The sequence below is a fragment of the Oryx dammah genome, unplaced genomic scaffold (assembly GCF_014754425.2).
Source record: "Oryx dammah isolate SB20612 unplaced genomic scaffold, SCBI_Odam_1.1 HiC_scaffold_2, whole genome shotgun sequence".
NCBI classification, from domain to species: Eukaryota; Metazoa; Chordata; class Mammalia; order Artiodactyla; family Bovidae; genus Oryx; species Oryx dammah.
Window position 1 is genome coordinate 121,349,664 of NW_024070186.1, and position 20,609 is coordinate 121,370,272.

Here is a 20,609-nt window from a genome sequence, read left to right on the forward strand (position 1 = left end):
TTCTCTGTTCCCTGCCAGATGTGACTGAAGATGGCATCTGTCCAATCATCCTTAGTCACCCCATGTTTCACACGTAGTAGGACATCTATAAATATGTCATGAACATTGAGTGGAGAAATTGAAGCAAAGCTGAGAGTTGTTCTCTCTCTTGCTTATTTAACTCCAAGTGCTATTCTTTGATATCATTCCCCCCTTCTCAATATCTCCTCCAATCCATAACCCACCTGAATCTCCTCTAGTCATGATTTCCACAGAATTTTCACCAAATTCTAGGTGTTCAGGTTATAGTTACAAGTGTGCTGACTTGTGGCACAGTTGTGATGAGTGACAGCCATAACTTGCCTCAGCTTCTACATCTCTAAAATGCGGATAATAACAGTAACTACCTCATAAGTTTGGAGTGTGGACCCAATTAGACCAATCCATGAAAGCTCCTAGCCTTGTATCTGGTACTACTGGGTCACTGATATTAAATGTAAACTATTATTATTTTCAGTCCAGAAAGTCCCAGACCTCTACAGAAAAACTAAACTGGGAATACATCCTTCTTGATGTAAAGTGAGTGCTGGCAAGTATCCTTAAGTATGATCTTACTTCCCTTTGTTTGGGGATTAAAATGGTTAGTTTGAGTGAAAATTGTATATGCCTTTAAAAGAAGTTGGTAAACATCATTTGCAATCTACCTGAATCATGTCTATGGCATAACCTTTTTTTTTTTTAACCTGTGACGTATGTACCCGTGACCTCTGCTCAGACCTAAGGGCATTAAGACACACAGGAGAAAGTGAAGTTTTCCAGTCCTAGGCTTGTCCACCTCAGCCTGGACAGTGACCCCCTAAACTAAGCCAGCAACGCTGGGGACTCATTCGCCATCTGGGCCCCTGCACGTTGGCTTGGTGTGAAACCTGTGTCTGGTATCATTCACCTCTGTGTGGGGAGAAAAAGAGTGCATGCTCATTAGCTTCCTTGAAAATACTGGACAAGTAGAGGCAAGTCTATCCCAGAACTGAATCTTATGTAAATAATGTTATTTTTCTGTCTTCTCAGACAGCTCAGCTCTCTCAAGCCAGCGGACTGGTTTCCCGACTTCCTTTTGGACCAGCTCTTACCAGCCCCCACCCGCACCCTGTCTGGGGGGCGTTCATCCTGACTTCCAGGTCACTGCACCCCCGGGCAACTTTACTGCCGCCGACCCCAGCCCCTGGCCGGGACACGGGCTGCATCAGACTGGCTCCGCGCCTCCACCTCCAGTGTCGGAGTCCTGGCACTACCCGCTGGCATCTCAGGTGAGCCCGTCCTACGGGCACGTGCATGACGTGTACATGCGGCACCACCCCCCGCACGTGCATCACCGCCACCACCACCACCACCGCCACCATCACCACCACCCTCCTGCGGGCTCCGCCCTGGATCCACCTTACGGGCCCCTGCTGATGCCCTCCATGCGCGCGGCCAGGATTGCCGCGCCCCCGTGTGACATCCCAAAGACAGATCCAACGACAGTCACCACCGCTACCTCAGCGTGGGCCGGAGCCTTTCACGGAACCGTGGACTTGGTGCCAAGTGTGGGCTTTGACGCAGGTGAGCCCGGCGATTTCCTTCTTTCTATAGAAAGAAGAAAAATGCCTGAAATGAATCACTGAAAATGGAGGGTGTTTGAAACATTTTGAAGTATTTTTTTTCTCTTACATGGGAAGTTAATCTTTGTCCATATGGTTTTCAATTCACCGTTTTGCAACAATTCCTGCATTCCTGCAGAAACTGGTGTGACTACCTGAGAGAGGTCTCAGAGCTTTTCTCCCATTTCTTAAGCTAGTGATCTGTTTATTTGAAGTGGAATCTCTGGTACCTTATGTTTACAAAGATTTAAGCACATTGGTTAAATCGCTCATGTCTCTGTACTCTCTAAGGGTGATATGTAATGCCTGACAATTCAGACCTAGTATGTTTCAGTAATTTTTCCTTCTCTCTTTTTGTCAGATCTCATTTATGATGTATAAACCAAACTACTTCCTGAAATGCAATTCATGGAATATAATCATGGTGTTTGAAAAGAATTAGGAAATGAATTTTAAAGGAATGGAGTTCTCTTTTCCTACCCCTTTTGTTCCTCTTCATTTGTCTTTTGTTATTTCCCTCCTTCCTTCCCTCTTTTCCTTCCTCCTCCTCCTCTTTCCTTCCTCTCTCTCTCTTATTTTAAAGCATCAAACTTAAGAGGCTACTCTAAAATTTATATTCAACAGATTTGGGAAAAAAAATAACAGTAAGGGAAATCTTTCTTCAAAGGACATTCAGCTCCTCTCTGGAATTCACTAGTTGTGAAAGCCATGGTGTTAAATGCTTGAGCTTGGTTTTTTGACCAAACTACTCATATTCATAGTGTTATTTGTTCCAAGTTCACCAAAATCGCAAACATCAGAGGCTAAAAAACAAATCAAGTCAGTGATTATATACCCAGAAACTACATTTTAAAGTCCGCCACCACCACCTCCAATCCAAGGTTCTTTTCTGAGAATCCTTGTGAAAAATTAGGACTTTCTTTGCAGAGGTTTAAGGAAACACACTTTTTAATTTTTTATAAATTTTAATTATTTCCTTATTTTCCCCTTGCGATGAGAAAACTCACCCTTTTCATAGTGTTCCTTAGTTTTCTTCTTTGTATTGTTGCTGTTCAGTCACTGAGTCATGTCCGACTCTTTGTGACACTGTGGACTGCAGCATGCTAAGTTCCTCTGTCCTCCACTACCTCCCTGAGTTTGCTCAAATTCTTGTCCATTGAGTCAGTTATGCTAACCATCTCATCTTCTGCCACCCTCTACTCCTTTTGCCTTCAATCTTCCCACTATTAGGGTCTTTTCCAGTGAGTCAGCTCTTCCCACCAAGTGGCCAAAGTATTGGAACTTCTGCTTCTTACTCTTCCTTATTCTTCATGTGTATTACTCCTTATTCTTCATGTGTTGTTCAGTCGCTCAGTCATGTCCAACTCTTTGTGACCCCATGAAAGCACGCCAAGCTTTCCTGTCCTTTCCTATCTCCCAGAGTTTGCCCAAACTCATATCCATTGAGTCAGTGATGCTATCTAACCATCTCAGCCTCTGCTGCCTCCTTCTCCTCTTGTGTTCCATCTTTCAGATCATCAGAGTCTTTTCCAATGGGTCGGCTCTTTGCATCAGGTGGCAAAAGTATTAGAACTTCAGCTTCAGCATTGGTCCTTCCAATGAGTATTCAGGGTTGATTTCCTTTAGGTTTGACTGGTTTGAACTCCTTGCAGTCCAAGGGACTCTCAAGTCTTCTCCAGCACAATAATCTGAAAGGATCAATTCTTTGGCACTCAGTCTTCTTTGTGGTCTGGGCTTCCCAGGTAGCGCTAGTTATAAAGAACCTGCCTGCCAATGCTGGAGACATAAAAGACAGGTTTGATCCCTGGATTGTGAAGATACCCTGGAGGAGGAAATGGCAATTCACTCCAGTATTCTTGCCTAGAGAATTCTATGGACAGAGGAGCCCGGCAGGCTATAGTCCATAGGGTCACAAAGAGTCAAACAAGACTGAAGTGACTTAGCACACAGCACACACTTCTTTATGGTTCAACACTCATATCTAATCTGAACATGACTACTGGAAAAACCGTAACTTTGGTATATGGACCTTTGCTGGCAAAGTGATGTCTCTGTGTAGATTTTTAATATGTTTAGATTTGTCATAGCTGTTCTTAAAAGGAGCAAGTGTTTTTGAATTTCATCACTGCAGTCACTCTCCACAGTGATTTTGGAGCCCAAGAAAAATAGTCTGTCACTGTTTCCATAGATGTTTCCCCATCTATTTGCCATGAAGTGATGGGACCAGATGCCAAGATTATAGTTTTTCGAATGTTGAGTTTTAAACCAGCTTTTTCACTCTCCTCTTTTACATTCATCAAGAGACTATTTAGCTCCTCTTTGCTTTCTGCCATTAGAGTGGGATCATCTGCACATCTGAGGTGGTTGATATTTCTCAGCAATCTTGATTCCAGCTTGTGATTTATCCAGTCAGGCATTTCACGTAATATACCCTGCATAATATACTCTGCATATAATGTACAGCCTTGATGTACTTGTTTCCCAATTTTGAACCAATTCATTGTTCCATGTCTGCTTCTATTACTTCTTGTCCTGTGTACAGGTTTCTCAAGAGGCGGGTAAGGTGAGCTGATACTCCTGTCTCTTTAAGTGTATTCTTAGTGTACAGGATTTTAAATCTGAATGCCAATCACAGCAGAGAACTCCACAGAGTAACAAATGCTCAGCATCCATTTATGTCCATCATATACCTAGGTAGAGCATCCTTATCTTGATTAACTGGTTCTCCGCTACGCTTTTCAATGTTTGTCATTGCCTAATGTCTCCATTTCTGCTTCCTGTTTAGTCTTTGGGTTCAAGCTGCTTTTCTAAACTGTCAGGCAAGAACTTGGTTCTTCCTCTCTGTAAGAAGAGAATGTGATGAAACTAAGCACCACAGGTTTGCCTCCATCCTTTGCCACACACTAGTAGTATGAACTACTAGTTTGAGTCATTTGATGCCTTGGGCCAGATCAAATGAGAGTCCCAGTGAGTTAGCTTCCATCATTGGCAGCCAGTCTCTGGAAGCTCTCAATTTCCCAGTACTTATGTGACCAGGATTAATAATGCTTTTAGAAGCAAAGGGAACATTCTCTTCTTTCTTAGTTTGGGCTGCTTTAGCAGAATACTGTATACTGGGTGTGAAGTGAAGTGAAGTGAAGTTGCTCAGTCGCGTCCGACTCTTTGCGACCCCTTGGACTGCAGCCTACCAGGCTCCTCCGTCCATGGGATTTTCCAGGCAAGAGTGCTGGAGTGGATTGCCAGGGGATCTTCCCGACCCAGGACTCGAACCCGGGTCTCCCACATTGCAGGCAGACACTTTACCGTCTGAGCCACCAGGGAAGCTACTATATACTGGGTGTGGTAAACAACAAATATTTAGTTCTCACAGTTAGTTCTCTGGGAAATCCAAGACCAAGGTGCCAACATATTCAGTGTCTGGTGAGGGCCGACTTCCTGATTCATAGAGACTTTCTTTGCAATGTGTCCTCATTTGAGGTGGAAGGGACAAAACCAGATCTCTGCACTCTCATTTCCAAGGGCATTAATCATATTTGTGAAGACTCCACCCTCATGACTTATTCTCCTTCTGAGGGCCTCATCTCTAAATACCATTATACTGAGGGATAAGATTTAACATGTGAACTTTTCAGGGATATAAGCATTCCAGAAGTGGATGTGATTGCTCTCTGTTTCTGTCACTGATTACCTACTTTTGTATTTAATTTTGATGTGAGCTTGATTCACTGATTCATTGTTCAGAATTTTGGCTTGAAATAATCTCTTTGGAATGAAAAGTCATCCTCCTACCCTCAGGAAGTAGAAGATTTTCATTCTCTATGAAGAACCTAGAGAGAACGCACGTGGATGTATTATATAATAGTTCTTAATGCTGAGCTATGAATTAATATGTATTGAGTACCCACTATATAAGATACTGCCAGAGATATTATATATTTATATTATAATAAATATATTATATTAATTTATATATTATAATAAATATATATTATATTAATTTATATATTATAATAAATATAAATATACAAATAATACATTTTATTATTATATACTATATAATAATATGTATTAAAATTATATATATATATCATTGCTTTTAATTTTTAAACTAAATCTGAGATGGATCTTCTCTAGTTCAGTTACTAATAAGGAAATGGTTCGGTTTTCCTATTTGAAAACATCTTCCTAAATCTCAAATACTCAAGCTATATTTGACCCCAAATCTGCCCCAAACTAAAGCATTGTTGGGGTAGCATCTGCTTTTATATGTAGGTGAATGAAACTATTGATTAAAACTGTTATATTAGACTGTAAATGATTAATATTAAGGAATGAAGATTTACCTATAGGACATATGTAGTGCTCCTCTTTGTCATTGTGGATTTAGGATGATGATCATGATTCATTCCTGTCCATAAGTTTAACCCAGCTGAACAAACAAAGACAAGGGAATCAAGAAGATAAAGGTAAAATCATAACATAATTATCACCTGTGTGTGTTTAGTCACACAGTTGTGTCCGACTCTTTGTGACCCCATGGACTGTAGCTCGCCTGGCTCCTCTGTCCACGAGATTTTCCAGGCGAGAATATTTCCGTGGGTTGCCATTTCCTCCTTCGGAGGATCTGCTGAGCCATTGCATCAGTACAAATTTTTAGGCCAAATTAGTGATCTTAAATTAGGCTTACTATCACAATTGAGCTTCCTAGAATCTTCATCTAAATTTAGATTCTGGTAGATCTAATCCTACTGAAATATTCTCTTCAGAGAAGCTTCCCATAGACGTCTTCCTTGTTGCACAATTTAGAGCCTTGTTTCTGTGAAAAGAAATAATGATTGGTCAGCTCTGCCACAGAAAAGTATAAACTGAGGCTTGCCTTACCTTACACGGGTAGCAGAAGGAGCATGCATCTCCCTGCATGAGGTCTGACCCCAAAAAGAGAGGATGGAAGGGATGAAGCTTCAGGATTCATTTTCCTCTCCTAAACTCAGGCATCATATCAAATATCAAATCTCTCTTCTTTTAGGAAGGGTTAGGAGTGTTTTCAGTGAGTTTCCTCAAGAAACAGACTCTAAGACACAATTTTGCTTGTAGAAAATTTGTGTAGTAGTGTTCTCAGGACAACATCTTTGTACAATAAGAGAGGAATTAACCAGGAGAAGTCTCACAATGAATAAGTTCAACTGAAACTTAATGGATTCTACAGGGAGTTCTGGAGCTGGGATGGCCTTTTAAAATTATCCTGCCTTAAGTCAAGGTGGATGGGCCTTTATGTCCTCATTTTGATCAGTTACTGTGTGTATTTTCACTTCGAAAAATAGTCATTACATTAGGCAAGGTGGCCTTGTTCAGCAGAAGGCAATTGCCAGAGAGAGACAACTGAAGGCTCTGTGCTGCGAACCTCAGGAAAATGAGTATCTCAACACAGAATACAGAGAGATCTGACAGTCCTCAGGGTCCGCAAAGAGGGACAACAGAAGAACTACCACAGCAAGAGTAGCTGTAACAGTAGCTACTCTTCCACTTATCTAACCAATTGTTAAAGAATAGAAGTTTCTATATCATAAGCCCAAGCTGGAAAGGTAAGATGGTTGAAAAGAATGAGAGTCCCTGTATATAATTTGTGCAATGTTGACCTAACCCTGCCACCCAAAACAGCTCAGAACTCAACATCTATGTTAGGTGGCTATTGAGCAGCTGTGAAAAGAGCCTGCATTCAGGTTATATAGGCATGAAACTTTCCAAAGTCTAGGTTCTTAGGCCACCAAAGTGTAGGTCATTATCACATTAAGAGGCAAATAAACTAATCCAACCATTTTGAAAGGTATTTGGTAAAGGATACACTTATTTCCTCAGGAGGGAAGAGGTTTAATAATTATTAGGTACCTTTTTATTTTGCAGTCATTTAATGAAATTAAGAAGTCTAGGAGGTTAAATATTATGTAATGCTTAGTGACCTAAGAAAGTTTTAGAGTACCTTGTATGGTATAATCCAAGGGTCAGTAAAATTCTTCTGTAAATGGCCTGATAAAAATATTTAATGCATTGTGAGGATCACAGTTTTTGTTGCCACTTCTCAACTCTGCTTTCATAATATAGAAGCTACCACAGACAAAAAAAATGAGTAAATGATGTACTTATGCCCAATTAAACTTTGATGGACACAGAAATTTGAATTTTGTATGCTTTTTGTGTGTCAATGAAAATGATACTTATTTTTTTCATTCCTTCTTTCTCAACCATTTAAAAATATAAAATCCAGTCTTCCATTCTTAGCTCATGGATTACCTATAAACAGATGGTGGGCCTGATTTGGTCTATGGGCTATAGTTTGCTGACCTCTAGTATATATAGTCCCATACAAATACTTTTTAATCTATCATATACATACATATGCATGTATGTGCCTGAATGTATATACTCCAGCTTATAAAGGTCATTGCTGCTAGTAATTTGTGTGCACATGAGCTTTGAAGTTAAACTGCCTGGTTTTATAAGCCTAGCTCTGTTCCTTGCTAGCTACAGAATTTGGGGCAAATTTTTAAATTGCTTGGTGCCTTTAATTCTTTATCTTTAAAATATATCTCACTGGATGGTGTTGAGGATTAAGTAAGTTAATGAAGTTAAACATTTAAAGATGTGCCCTGCACATAATAGATACAATATAAATTCTAGCTACATAAGAGAAAGTGATCAGACCCTCACTCATTTTAGCTTTAAAAAATTTATTATCGAACAATATTTCACCTATCATATACTTCAGCATGTTAAAGCCTACAATTCAGTGGGTTTTAGTATGTTGATGTTCTGCAAGTATCTCTATATCTAATTATAAAGCATGTCTAGTACCTCCACAAGAAACCCATAACTGTAAGGAATCAGTCCCAATTTCCTCCTTTCACTATCCCCTGGCAATCACTAATCTATTTTCTGCTCCTATGGGTTTTCTTTCTGTGGAAATTTCATATATAGAGAGTCATACAGTATGTGGTCGTTTCTGTCTGCCTTCTTTCCCTTGGCCTGGGTTTTCAGGATTCATCCATGTAGCATGTATCTGAACATCGTTCCTTTTTGGGGTGGACGTTAGTCCATTGTATGGATATACCACATGTATTGGGCTTCCAAGGTAGTGCTAACAGTGAAGAACCCACCTGCCAACGCAGGAGACATAAGAGAGGTGGGTTTGATCCTTTCCTTGGTTGGGAACATCTCCTGGAGGAAGGCATGGCAGCATACTCCAGTATTTTTGCCTGGAGAATCTCATGGACAGAGGAGCTTGGTGGGCTATTATCCATAGGGTCACAAAGAGTCAAACATGACTGAAATGACTTAGCATGCACGTATGCCCCATATCTTGTGAATTCATTTATCAATTTTTTTTCCTACTTTTTGGCTAATAAGGATAATGCTATAATGGATACTCATGTACAAGTTTGTGGGTGAACATATATTTTTTATTTTCTTGGGTATGTACATACATAGTAGAACTATGGGGTTGAGAGTACCTCACTTTATTTTGAAACCTGTTTCTTAAAGATATAAAGAGAATATACTTTAACTGTAATTAATTTTTTAATTAATTAAAATTAATTTTTAAAAGATTTATTACAGAATATTGTAATATAGTAATAAAATAGAGTTCTGCAGTTTGGTAGACAAAAAATTCTCTAAGAATAAGGAGAGATAGTCCGTCTTTTCTGAAGGGCCCAAGGTAAGGTGAGGAGAGTGAGGTGCCTCAACACAGAATATAAAAAGATATTCACTTTCTGGGGCATGCAAGTACATAAATCCTTAAATTTTGCCTCACCCTGCCCTGGCCCTACTTTCGCTATCACTTATTGCTCCCTCTGTTGCATGGATATTACATATAGATCTCTTGGAATGATCAGTGTGTTGATATAATCATAGAGCATCTCTGTCTTCCCTCCTTGTGCAAAATATCCTTCTTTACCAAAAGGCTGTTATCAAAATCTCACATAAAACTCTCCTCTTTTCTTTAGCAGTCACAGAACTGGGTTCTGTTCCTTTAGAACAGTAGTTCCTAAATGTGATGAGAGGCTTAATTGAAAAATAGAAAGATTTTTGGTGAAATGAATTTGTTAACATTGCCTTCTCTGTATATCCAATTGAGATCTGAACTCAGTTTAGTATATATAAGGCTATTATGCATTCTTTAGTAAAGAAACATCTTAAATTTTGTTTAATAGGAGATTTTTCCACCTGACTTTCTTTTGGGCACATTTTGTTTTTAGTATACTTATTAATTTCTCATGGAATGCTCTTTGGGAAATGCTATTACTGTTTTTTCATCATAAAAGCCATGTGGTTTTTAAATTCTATTAGTAACTTTCACCTAACATGTAGTTACTGTGAAGAGGTATAGTTTAGAAAGGGTAGATGGGTCTGAAGAAAATACCTAGAAGGGTAAACTGAAGAAGAGAGGACTCAGGATATGGAGGATTAAATTCAGTAATCTGAGTGTTGTATGGTACCCTTTGTATGTCCGTAAGAAGAGAGTTAAATGTAGAAATATTTGTGATTTTGATACAATGTATTATTAGATATGTATATGTGAATGCAAGAATATCATGCTCAGATTTTTTAATGATGACATTAGGTAAATTCTGACTTACAATTCATCTTTTAGTGGCCATAACCAAACAATGCATCTTATGGAAATGCTTTCATATTTTCTGTTATTAACAACAGTTTCTCTGATGTAGGACATAAAGTGTTGCATATTCCAGCCAGTTTGAATTAATTTGTCAAGTAAGATTTGTTAATGAGGTCTTTTTTTTTTTTACTGAAATACAAAGTTGACTTTATTTGTAAGTTCCATTTCATCCACTGTATTTAAATTTACAGAAAGGAAAAAGAGTCATGCTTTGTGACTTTTTTTCTGTAAACACAAGCTGCGCAGGGCTTGAGATGGTTTTCATCTCTAGATTCACAGATTTATTTTTCTTAGCATCCCTCATGTGATTTTAGCTCCAATTTTGTTATAATTTTTTTTTTACTTTGAGAAATGTCACAATAATTCTATATAAAATATATATAAACAGCTTAGAGTTGAGGTATACATGTTCTTTTTGCTAATGTATATTTAGGTAGCTTAAAATTTAATAAACCAAACAATAGTCAATAATATTCTGTAGTATATCACAAGTTCAAGAAATCTGGAGCTAAAAGAGAATCAACATATTTATGTACTTTCTGGTTTCTCAAATATTTTGTCATATAAGCAATAACTGTGTGTGTAGCTCTTCTCAGGTGGCACTAGTGGTAAAGAACCCACCTGCCAATGTAGGAGGCACAAATGTGACATGCGTTCAATCCTTGGGTCAGGAAGATCCCCTGGAGGAGGGATGGCAACCCACTCCAGTATTCCTGCCTTGAGAATCCCATGGACAGAGGAGCCTGGAGGGTTATGGTCCAGGGGGTCACAAGGAGTCAGACACAACTGCAGCGACTTAGCATGATGTGTGTGTGTGTCTGGGCATGTGCATGCAGTTGTCTCTGGCTCTTTGTGACCCAATGGACTATAGACTGCCAGGCTCCTTTGTCCTTTGAATTTTCCAGAATTTTCCAGACATTGATGAATATACCTTCAGGTATTGAAATCAAGATTATTCATCACAGGATGGAACAGAGTTCCGCCTAGACAGAGAAAAACTGTAACTACAATAGTTGATAGATATGAAAATTTCTTGCTAAATGGAGGTTATGAAATTTTCCAGGAAAACTCAGGAAACTACTTTTCTAGTATTCTTACAAATTTTGAGGCATGTAGCAAATTATTTCTGAAGAGGGTTTTATACTGATGGGCTTAACTTGGGTATAGATATAGTCTGTTAAAAAACCTGAAAAAAATATTTTTGAACTCCTAAATTGTGATAGTGGATAGGGCACACTGGGCAACAATAGGGAAGTAGAAAGTTCACAAATGACCTTATCTTTTTTTTATTCTTCATAGACACTTTGTGTCTGAAAATATTACGAGTAAAATCACCTTAAATAGTTTCCTGAAATTTTTATGGTATTCAGTTCAGTTCAGTTCAGTTGCTCAGTCGTGTCTGACTCTTTGCGACCCCATGAATCACAGCACACCAGGCCTCCCTGTCCATCACCAACTCCTGGAGTTCACTCAGACTCACGTCCATCGAGTCAGTGATGCCATCCAGCCATCTCATCCTCTGTCATCCCCTTCTCCTCCTGCCCCCAGTCCCTCCCAGATCAGTCTTTTCCAATGAGTCAACTCTTTGCTTGAGGTGGCCAAACTACAAATATATGTATGTATAACTATAACTTGATAGTTATACATATATTTATATGTATACATATGTATCGGAGAAGGCAATGGCACGCCACTGCAGTACTCTTCCCTGGAAAATCCCATGGATGGAGGAGCCCGGTAGGCTGTAGTCCATGGGGTCACCAAGAGTCAGACACGACTGAGCGACTTCACTTTCTCTTTTCACCTTCATGCACTGGAGAAGGAAATGGCAACCCACTCTTGTGTTCTTGCCTGGAGAATCCCAGGGACGGGGGAGCCTGGTGGGCTGCCGTCTATGGCGACGCACAGAGTCGGACATGACTGAAGCAACTTAGCAGCAGTAGCAGCAGCATACATATGTATATATATTTATATGTATAAATATATACATATATGCATATGTATATGCATATACATATATGCAGTGCTGTGCTTAGTCACTCAGTCATGTCCAACTCTTGCAACCCCATGGACTGTAGCCCACCATGCTCTTCTGTCCGTGAGAATTTTCCAGGCAGGAATACCAGAATTGGTTGCTATGCCCTGCTCCAGGCAATCTTCCCAACCCAGTGATCAAGCCCAGATCTCCCGCATTGCAGGCAGATGCTTTACTGTCTGAGACACCAGGGAAGCCCATATATATCAAGTTTAATCTGAATCTTCTTATCTGAATATTTTGTGAAAAAAACATCTTTCGTAAATGACAAAATGTATTTTAATGCAATCTAAAGTGTAATTATTGCTCACAATTATTATATAATGTTCCCTTAGAAATAGGCTAATTAAATTACTTTTTTGCTTAGGATCATGGTGGTCAATCTTGCTTAATACTATAAGGATGCTTTACATTGAAATCCATTAGAAATATAAATATCTTTGTTTTATCAGATGCAGGAAATAAAAGACCAGGTTAAAAATAGTTCACTTACTAGAACAGCAAATGGACAAGCAGTTTCTGTCTATGAAAGAGAAATGGTTATCAAGTTACCACTTGCTCTTTCATCCAGCCTGTAAGTTACCATCTCTCTAGATCACATCTCAAAACCATGCTTTCTTGAAGGTGGTCTGGTGCTGACAAGCCTGGGCAAAACTTAGGCATGAAAGTTCTCAAAATAACCTTGCTGAGCTATTTTAACATCTCACTTTAAAATGTCACAAATTTTGGTATTTGGATCACTAAGGATATCAAAATCATGGAGTTTTGCATAAAATAACCTTTTTGAATTTCTCTCTATAGATATATACATTTATGAAAAAAGACTAAAGGAAACCTAGAGTTACCAACCTAAGACATTTGAATATTTACCTGATAACATAATGTTCCAACTCCAGGTTTTACAGTGAAAGAGAGATGTAGTAAATTTGGAGAGAAATCATCTCAGTTCAGTTCAGTTTAGTTCAGTCACTCAGTCATGTCCAACTCTTTGCGACCCCATGAACCACAGCACGCCAGGCCTCCCTGTCCATCACCAACTCCTGGAGTCCACCCAAACCCACGTCCATTGAGTCAGTGATGCCATCCAACCATCTCATCCTCTGTCATCCCCTTCTTCTCCTGCCCTCAATCTTTCCCAGCATCAGGGGCTTTTCAAATGAGTCAGCTCTTCATATTAGGTAGCCAAAGTATTGGAGGTTCAGCTTCAACATCAGTCCTTCCAAAGAACACACAGGACTGATCTCCTTTAGGATTTGGATCTCCTTGCAGTCCAAGGGACTCTCAAGCATCTTCTCCAACCCCACAGTTCAAAAGCATCAATTCTTCGGTGCTCAGATTTCTTTATAGTCCAACTCTCACATCCATACATGACCACTGGCAAAACCATAGCCTTGACTAGACAGACCTTTGTTGACAGAGTAATGTTTCTGCTTTTTAATATGCTGTCTAGGTTTGTCATAACTTTCCATGCAAGGAGTAAGTGCCTTTTAATTTCGTGGCTGCAGTCACCATCTGCAGTGACCTGGGAGCCCAGAAAAACAAAAGCCAGCCACTGTGTCCACTGTCTCCCCGTCTATTTGCCGTGAAGTGATGGGAATCATTTAGACCCACAGTAATCGTTAACAGGATAGTATTAATTATATAAAAATATTAAAGCACTAACACATTTTTCAGTATAAAGAAAAGAGTGCATTAAAGTACCATATATGATAAAGGCTCAACTAAAAGCCTACTTTACCACTTCTTTGGAGCATAGTTATTACTCATTTAATATGTTTATGAAGGTTGTGGGGTTGGTGATTTATTATAATCTTTCCTAACATTATTAATGATTTTTACAAATAAGGAAATTAATGAATTTTATTTAATAGTGTCATAAAGTAGAATAGACAGAGAAGCTTATTTCTAATCATTTGATTTCAGCAGGGAGACACATTAAATGGCTTTTTAATATAGAAGCCAGCCCTAGAACTATGTGATTTTTCAGTGACAGCCTGTGCTGGTCTATAGAGATTTACAGATTTCTGGATACTTACCTTGAAGGCATTATCTTAATTAGGATAACTAAAATGTCACAAAGAAATAGTTGTGGATTAAAGAAAATATTAGGAAGAATATTTGTAAACTGATACTTCTGTGGACTTTTACTATTTTTTTTTGATAGTTTATTATGACTTGATAACATAAAGACTCTAGTAATTAACAGGCGATTGTGCCACTCTTTCTGCAAACCTTTGTTTTCCTTTTGGCCTGTGGCATAAGCCTATTTTCCACTGAAAGGAAAAAAAAAACCAAAAGTATGTTACAGTATTTACACACTCTTGAATGGTGTTAGTTGTATAAGGCACATGTCCAGAATGACAGTTCCGTGACCAGAAGGGTAATGGAAACCATCTTTGAGATGCATGTAGAATGCCAGTAGATCCCAGCCAGAGAGTGAGATCTGCATTAAAAGTAGCAGGATGGTGAATCAGAGGGAGAAATACATTCCAGAGCACTGCTGTCAGTTTCCAGCATCCAGGGCTAGATTCTGCAGGACCGTAATGAAACTCTGCTGCTGTCCCAGAGTGCTATAGATCTTCCCCATTCTCCATCCTGGCCCTTCATCCAGAGGGGTGTGTGCATACGTGTGTGTGTGTGTGCATGTGTGTGTGTGTGTGCATGCGTGTGTGTGTGTGCACTTAGTCCTGTCCTACTCTCTGCGACCCCATGGAGTCTCCTCTGTCTATAGGATCTCCTAGGCAAGAATATTGGAGTAGCATTGCCATTTCCTACTCCAGGGGATCTCCCAGACCCAGGGATCAAACCCATGTCTCTTGAATTTCCTGCACTGGCAGGTTGATTGTTTACCATGGAGCCACTTGGGAAGCCCATCCTTAGGATGGTGCCATAATGTTACAATGCCCAAAGCATGGAGGTTTCTTCTCAGAGATTCTCTTTCAATCTTACAGGACAAATACAGACACTTTCTGAGAGAATTCTGAATGTTTTAAGGTGCATTTGTATAATACAAATAAATGCCTGTGTGTGTGTGTGTGTGTGTGTATGTAAATCCTTGTAAAGGACATCTTGGTTAAGGGAAAATGCTATTTTCATATACTGTTGTTACAAAATTAGAGAAGTGTAAGCTTTTTTTTTAAGTAAACTGAAATATGTACTACAGTTAAAAATTCTCCTAAATTTTGACCCAGCATTCTTCTCTTGTGAATCTGTACCACAAAAATACAAGCAGCAGCATGTGAGGACAGGTACAAAAATGTTTATTGTGACAATGTTCATAATATCTCAGAGGTGGAATTAAGTGATTGCCATTAAGAGGGGATCTATGAGTGAAGTATGTTTTGTGTGATGTTGCTGACTTAAAAAAAAAAAAAGATGAAGAAGCACATTTAGATGCCCTTTTCTTAAAAAGACTTTTTGATATGGACAGTTTTTAAAGTCTTTATTGAATTTGTTACAATACTGCTTCTGTTTTACATTTTGTTTTTTTGGCCCCAAGGAATGTTGGGATCAGGGACCCAACCTGCAAACCCTTCATTGAGAGGCAAAGTCTTAACCACTGGACCACCAGGGAAGACCCTATATGCCTTTTTTTTTTTTTTTGGAAAAAACAGATGGCAAGAAATCCTGTATGTGTATTTATGCATTTCAATGAAAGCAGAGAAGACTAGCTTGTCAATTTGTGTTTCCTTTTGGGACTGAAAGTATTGTTGTCACTAATGTGGTTTAAGGAGGAGAGGAGGAGGAATTTATAAGAGAAAAATATGTTTGAGTGTGTGTGCATATGTGTATTCCTGTGTATATATGAGAAAGAGACAATGAAAAAGAGGAGAAATATTGATTTTTATCAATAATTTACTCTTCCTCCCAAACTTAGGGAGCTAAGATGAAGAATTGATGATAAAATGATGATAAATATATAGGGAACATTAATCTTTGCTATGTTTATGGAAAAAGTAGAGCACCAAAAAATAGATTCCTGAACCTGTATTTTATTTTAGCTATATTGTGCTGAGCAAATCTCAAAATCTCTCCACTCTTCTTTCTTTCCACTCTTTCAAAATAGAGATGATACTTCCTACTTTGACACAACCAGGAGATTCCAATGAACTAACGCACATGGCTGTGTTTTCTAGATTGTGACACATAGTGCCGAACTAAAGTTCTCATTCTCCTTCATATGTATGGTACTTTTCAAACAGGAAAACAAAGTCACATTGGAGATATGAGGCATCATGCATGATAGAGATGCAAACTTTAAATCTTCCATCACTTCCTGTTTCTAGTTTAATTTATTTCTGTTCTTAAAGAATAGCTGTAATATATGTCAGAGCCAAATTTCCCAGTAGTGGTGTCAGCTTGTGTTGGCCATACAATGAAAACCGGGTACTTTTATATTATTGGGCAGATTATGAGAAAAGGGAAGATAAAGAATCAAAAAGATAAGGATTTGAAGGGTCATCAGAATATTTTCACATTTTAAAATATAGTTTTCTCCATCTGGAACTCTCTACCATGTGGTTCTGTTCAGTTCAATTCAGTCGCTCAGTAATGTCTGACTCTTTGCGACCCCACAGACTGCAGCACGCCAGGCCTCCCTGTCTATCACCAACTCCCGGAGTTTACTCAAACTCATGTCCATTGAGTCAGTGATGCCATCTAACCATCTCATCCTCTGTCTTCCCCTTCTCCTGCGTTCACTCTTTCCCAGCATCAGGGTCTTTTCAAATGAGTCAGCTCTTCGCATCAGGTGGCCAAAGTATTGAAGTTTGAGTTTCAGTGAATATCCCAATGAATATTCAGGACTGATCTCCTTTAGGATGAACTGGTTGGATCTCCTTGCAGTCCAAGGGACTTTCAAGCGTCTTCTCCAACACCACAGTTCAAAAGCATCAATTCTTCAGCGATCAGCTTTCTTAATATTCCAACTCTCACATCCATACGTGACTACTGGAAAAACCATAGCCTTGACTACACAGACCTTTGTTGGCAAAGTAATGTCTCTGCTTTTTAAAATGCTGTCTAGGTTGGTCATAACTTTCCTTCCAAGGAGTAAGCATCTTTTAATTTCATGGCTGCAAGTCACCATCTGATTTTGGAACCCCCCAAAATAAAGTCTGCCACTGTTTCCACTGTTTCCCCCTCTATTTGCTATGAAGTGATGGGACTGGATGCCATGATGTTAGTTTTCTGAATATTGAGCTTTAAACCAACTTTTTCACTCTCCCCTTTCACTTTCATCAAGAGGCTCTTTAGTTCTTCACTTTCTGCAATAAGGGTGATGTCATCAGAGATTACTAAAAAATATATCCTACCTCACTATGATTATGGATTGTTGGGATGTTCTTGTCACTCATAGATTGAAAGGAAATTTTATGTGCAGAACAAGGAAGTTAGACTATGCATGTAGTTAAATTCACCAAAACTCCGTTAATAAAATATTTGCTATCTCCAAAAGTTGTGAGCTAAAATGTGTTCTTTTTCCATTCTAGTATTAGTTTTATGAACAAGTTTCTATGGGTAGCTATATAAATTGGATGGCATCTCTTGCTTTCTGAAATGTTTTCTTAAAAATTGCAAGCAAATGTGGGCTGCACAATTTTCTTTTGTTTTCTTGAAGGAGTTGTCATCAACTCCCTGTCATTGGGATTGGCGATTTTGTCAAAGTATACAGTGTCTTTACGAGAGAAGCTTATTTTCTTGCCTAGGAGGGGAGCTATAGAGATTGAAAAACTGTTTAATTATCACATGATTCCAAATAAATAACCACTCTAAGCATTAAAAGGCTTGTTTCAGGGGTCAGTATATTTCATATCAGCAAATTATCTTTTCGGTACTGCTTTCCTATTTACTGTATCACATATAGCAGTGCATCGAAAAGAAACAGCTCCTATGACAAAATCTGTTTCATAACTTGTATCCAGGCAATTTTACATTAACTTTGAAAAGAGCCTACAAAGATTCTATACAAAATTTTACGTGGCCGGTGGAATTGACAGGTTCTTTTTATTCACTTTCTGGCTAACTCTTCTCTTATTCTATTTATCAACAATATAATGTTTCACAAACAGTTGTCTGTGGCCAACATGTTCTGAATTCCTTGGCAAAAAGATGACCAGAAAAATTCTTGCAAGAAACTGATGAGAGGCCAAAATATGCCATTTTTTGTTTGTTTGTTTGTTTGGTTACAGCCTGATATACTAAGGATTTAATTTTTGTCGACCACAAGCATGTGTTATAATGCTTATTTTCATAGCTGCCTTGTTTGAGCACTATCAGATGACACTTAGCATCTTCACAGTCATTGAAACCCTATTTATGTTTGCTTGGATTGGACAGAAGTTTCTGGAATATGTCAGAGAGCACGCTTGTGTTCATGTCACAGAGAAGTGAGATGAAAAATTACTGATGTCAGTGAAGAATTGATCTATATGCAACATGTGTCATTCTTACTGAATATTTTCCAATATGGTTTGATTTAATGGGGAGAATGATTACTTAAACTAAGTAGGCATAAAAGATACATTGTACTTCTGCAGTTAAAATGTGAGAGTCCTTAACTAACTCGTAGTTTCAGGTGGAACACTTGTTGTGCTGATGTTGTGTCCTTAATTAAGGTTTTATGGATAAGCAGTGGATCCAGATTACCTCTACCTCTGGTTGGATTATCTATTTTCTGGATCATAAAGCTGTCACTGCATAACCTAGAAACCTTTTTAAAGATGCATGTTTGGCTGCATTTGTTATCCAGCAGATGTCTGGATACTTAGAATCTCTTGAGAGTATTATAACTTGTGGTTTCAGTTACAATAAATGATCCAGGCGTTTCTTTTCTTTTTTTTTTTCTTTCTTTTTTGGTCTTGTTCCTCTCCAGTTCTGGGGGAAAGTCTGTAGAAGAAATTACAGAAGGTATTTTATTTCACTCTTTCCCATTCCTTTTTTTCTTTATTCTTTGTCTCTATTTTCAAAGTTACTTTTTATCTGCTTTTGAAATTGAGGTCACTGACTTGGTGAGCAGTGTCCACATACCATATTGCACCTCCTGGGCCCCAGCTTCTCTCAGCCAAGAGGTTATCACACTGACATTCATGTTTTGAGCATGGTAAATTGCTGCTATGATCAAAAACTTTACTCAGTGCTCTGTGGTGACCTAAATGGGAAGGAAATTCAAAAAAGAGTGGATAATGTATATTATACCTTATTCACTTGCTGAACAGCAGAAGCTAATACAACATGGTAAAACAACTATCAGTTCAGTTCAGTCACTCAGTCGTGTCCAACTCTTTGAGACCCCATGAATCGCAGCATGCCAGGCCTCCCTGTCCATCACCAACTCCCGGAGTTCACTAAGATTCACGTTCATCGAGTCAGTGATGCCATCCAGCCATCTCATCGTCTGTCGTCCCCTTCTCCTCCTGACCCCAATCCCTCCCAGCATCAAAGTCTTTTCCAATGAGTCAACTCTTTGCATGAGGTGGCCAAAGTATTGGAGTTTCAGCTTTAGCATCATTCCTGCCAAAGAAATCCCAGGACTGATCTCCTTTAGAATGAACTGGTTGGATCTCCTTGCAGTCCATGGGACTCTCAAGAGTCTTCTCTAACACCACAGTTCAAAAGCATCAATTCTTCGGTGCTCAGCTTTCTTCACAGTCCAACTCTCACATCCATACATGACTACCGGAAAAACCATAGCCTTGACTAGACGTACCTTAGTCGGCAAAGTAATGTCTCTGCTTTTGAATATACTATCTAGGTTGGTCATAACTTTTCTTCCAAGGAGTAAGCGTCTTTTAATTTCATGGCTGCAGTCACCATCTGCAGTGATTTTGGAGCCCCCCAAAATAAAGTCTGACACTGTTTCCACTGTTTCCTCATCTATTTCCCATGAAGTGATGGGACTGGATGCCATGATCTTCGTTTTCTGAATGTTGAGCTTTAAGCCAACTTTTTCACTCTCCTCTTTTACTTTCATCAAGAGGCTTTTTAGTTCCTCTTCATTTTCTGCCATAAGGGTGGTGTCATCTGCTTATCTGAGGTTATTGCTATTTCTCCTGGCAATCTTGATTCCAGCTTGTGTTTCTTCCAGTCCAGCATTTATCATGATGTCCTCTGCATAGAAGTTAAATAAGCAGGGTGACAATACTCAACTTAGACTTACTCCTTTCCCGATTTGGAACCAGTCTGTTGTTCCATGTCCAGTTCTAACTGTTGCTTCCTGACCTGCATACAGATTTCTCAAGAGGCAGGTCAGGTGGTCTGGTATTCCCATCTCTCTCAGAAT

General features: G+C 39.0%; 1 protein-coding gene across 3 annotated transcripts in view; it reads left to right on the forward strand.

The window, feature by feature from the left end:
* Positions 1-20,609, forward strand: part of VGLL3 (vestigial like family member 3) — a 58,585-nt gene that overhangs the window by 22,457 nt on the left and 15,519 nt on the right. For all 3 annotated transcript variants that reach the window (XM_040226951.1, XM_040226958.1, XM_040226966.1), the window contains exon 3: positions 1,048-1,581. In XM_040226951.1, coding sequence (XP_040082885.1) covers positions 1,048-1,581 — 534 coding nt within the window. The remainder of the gene's footprint in view (positions 1-1,047; positions 1,582-20,609) is intronic.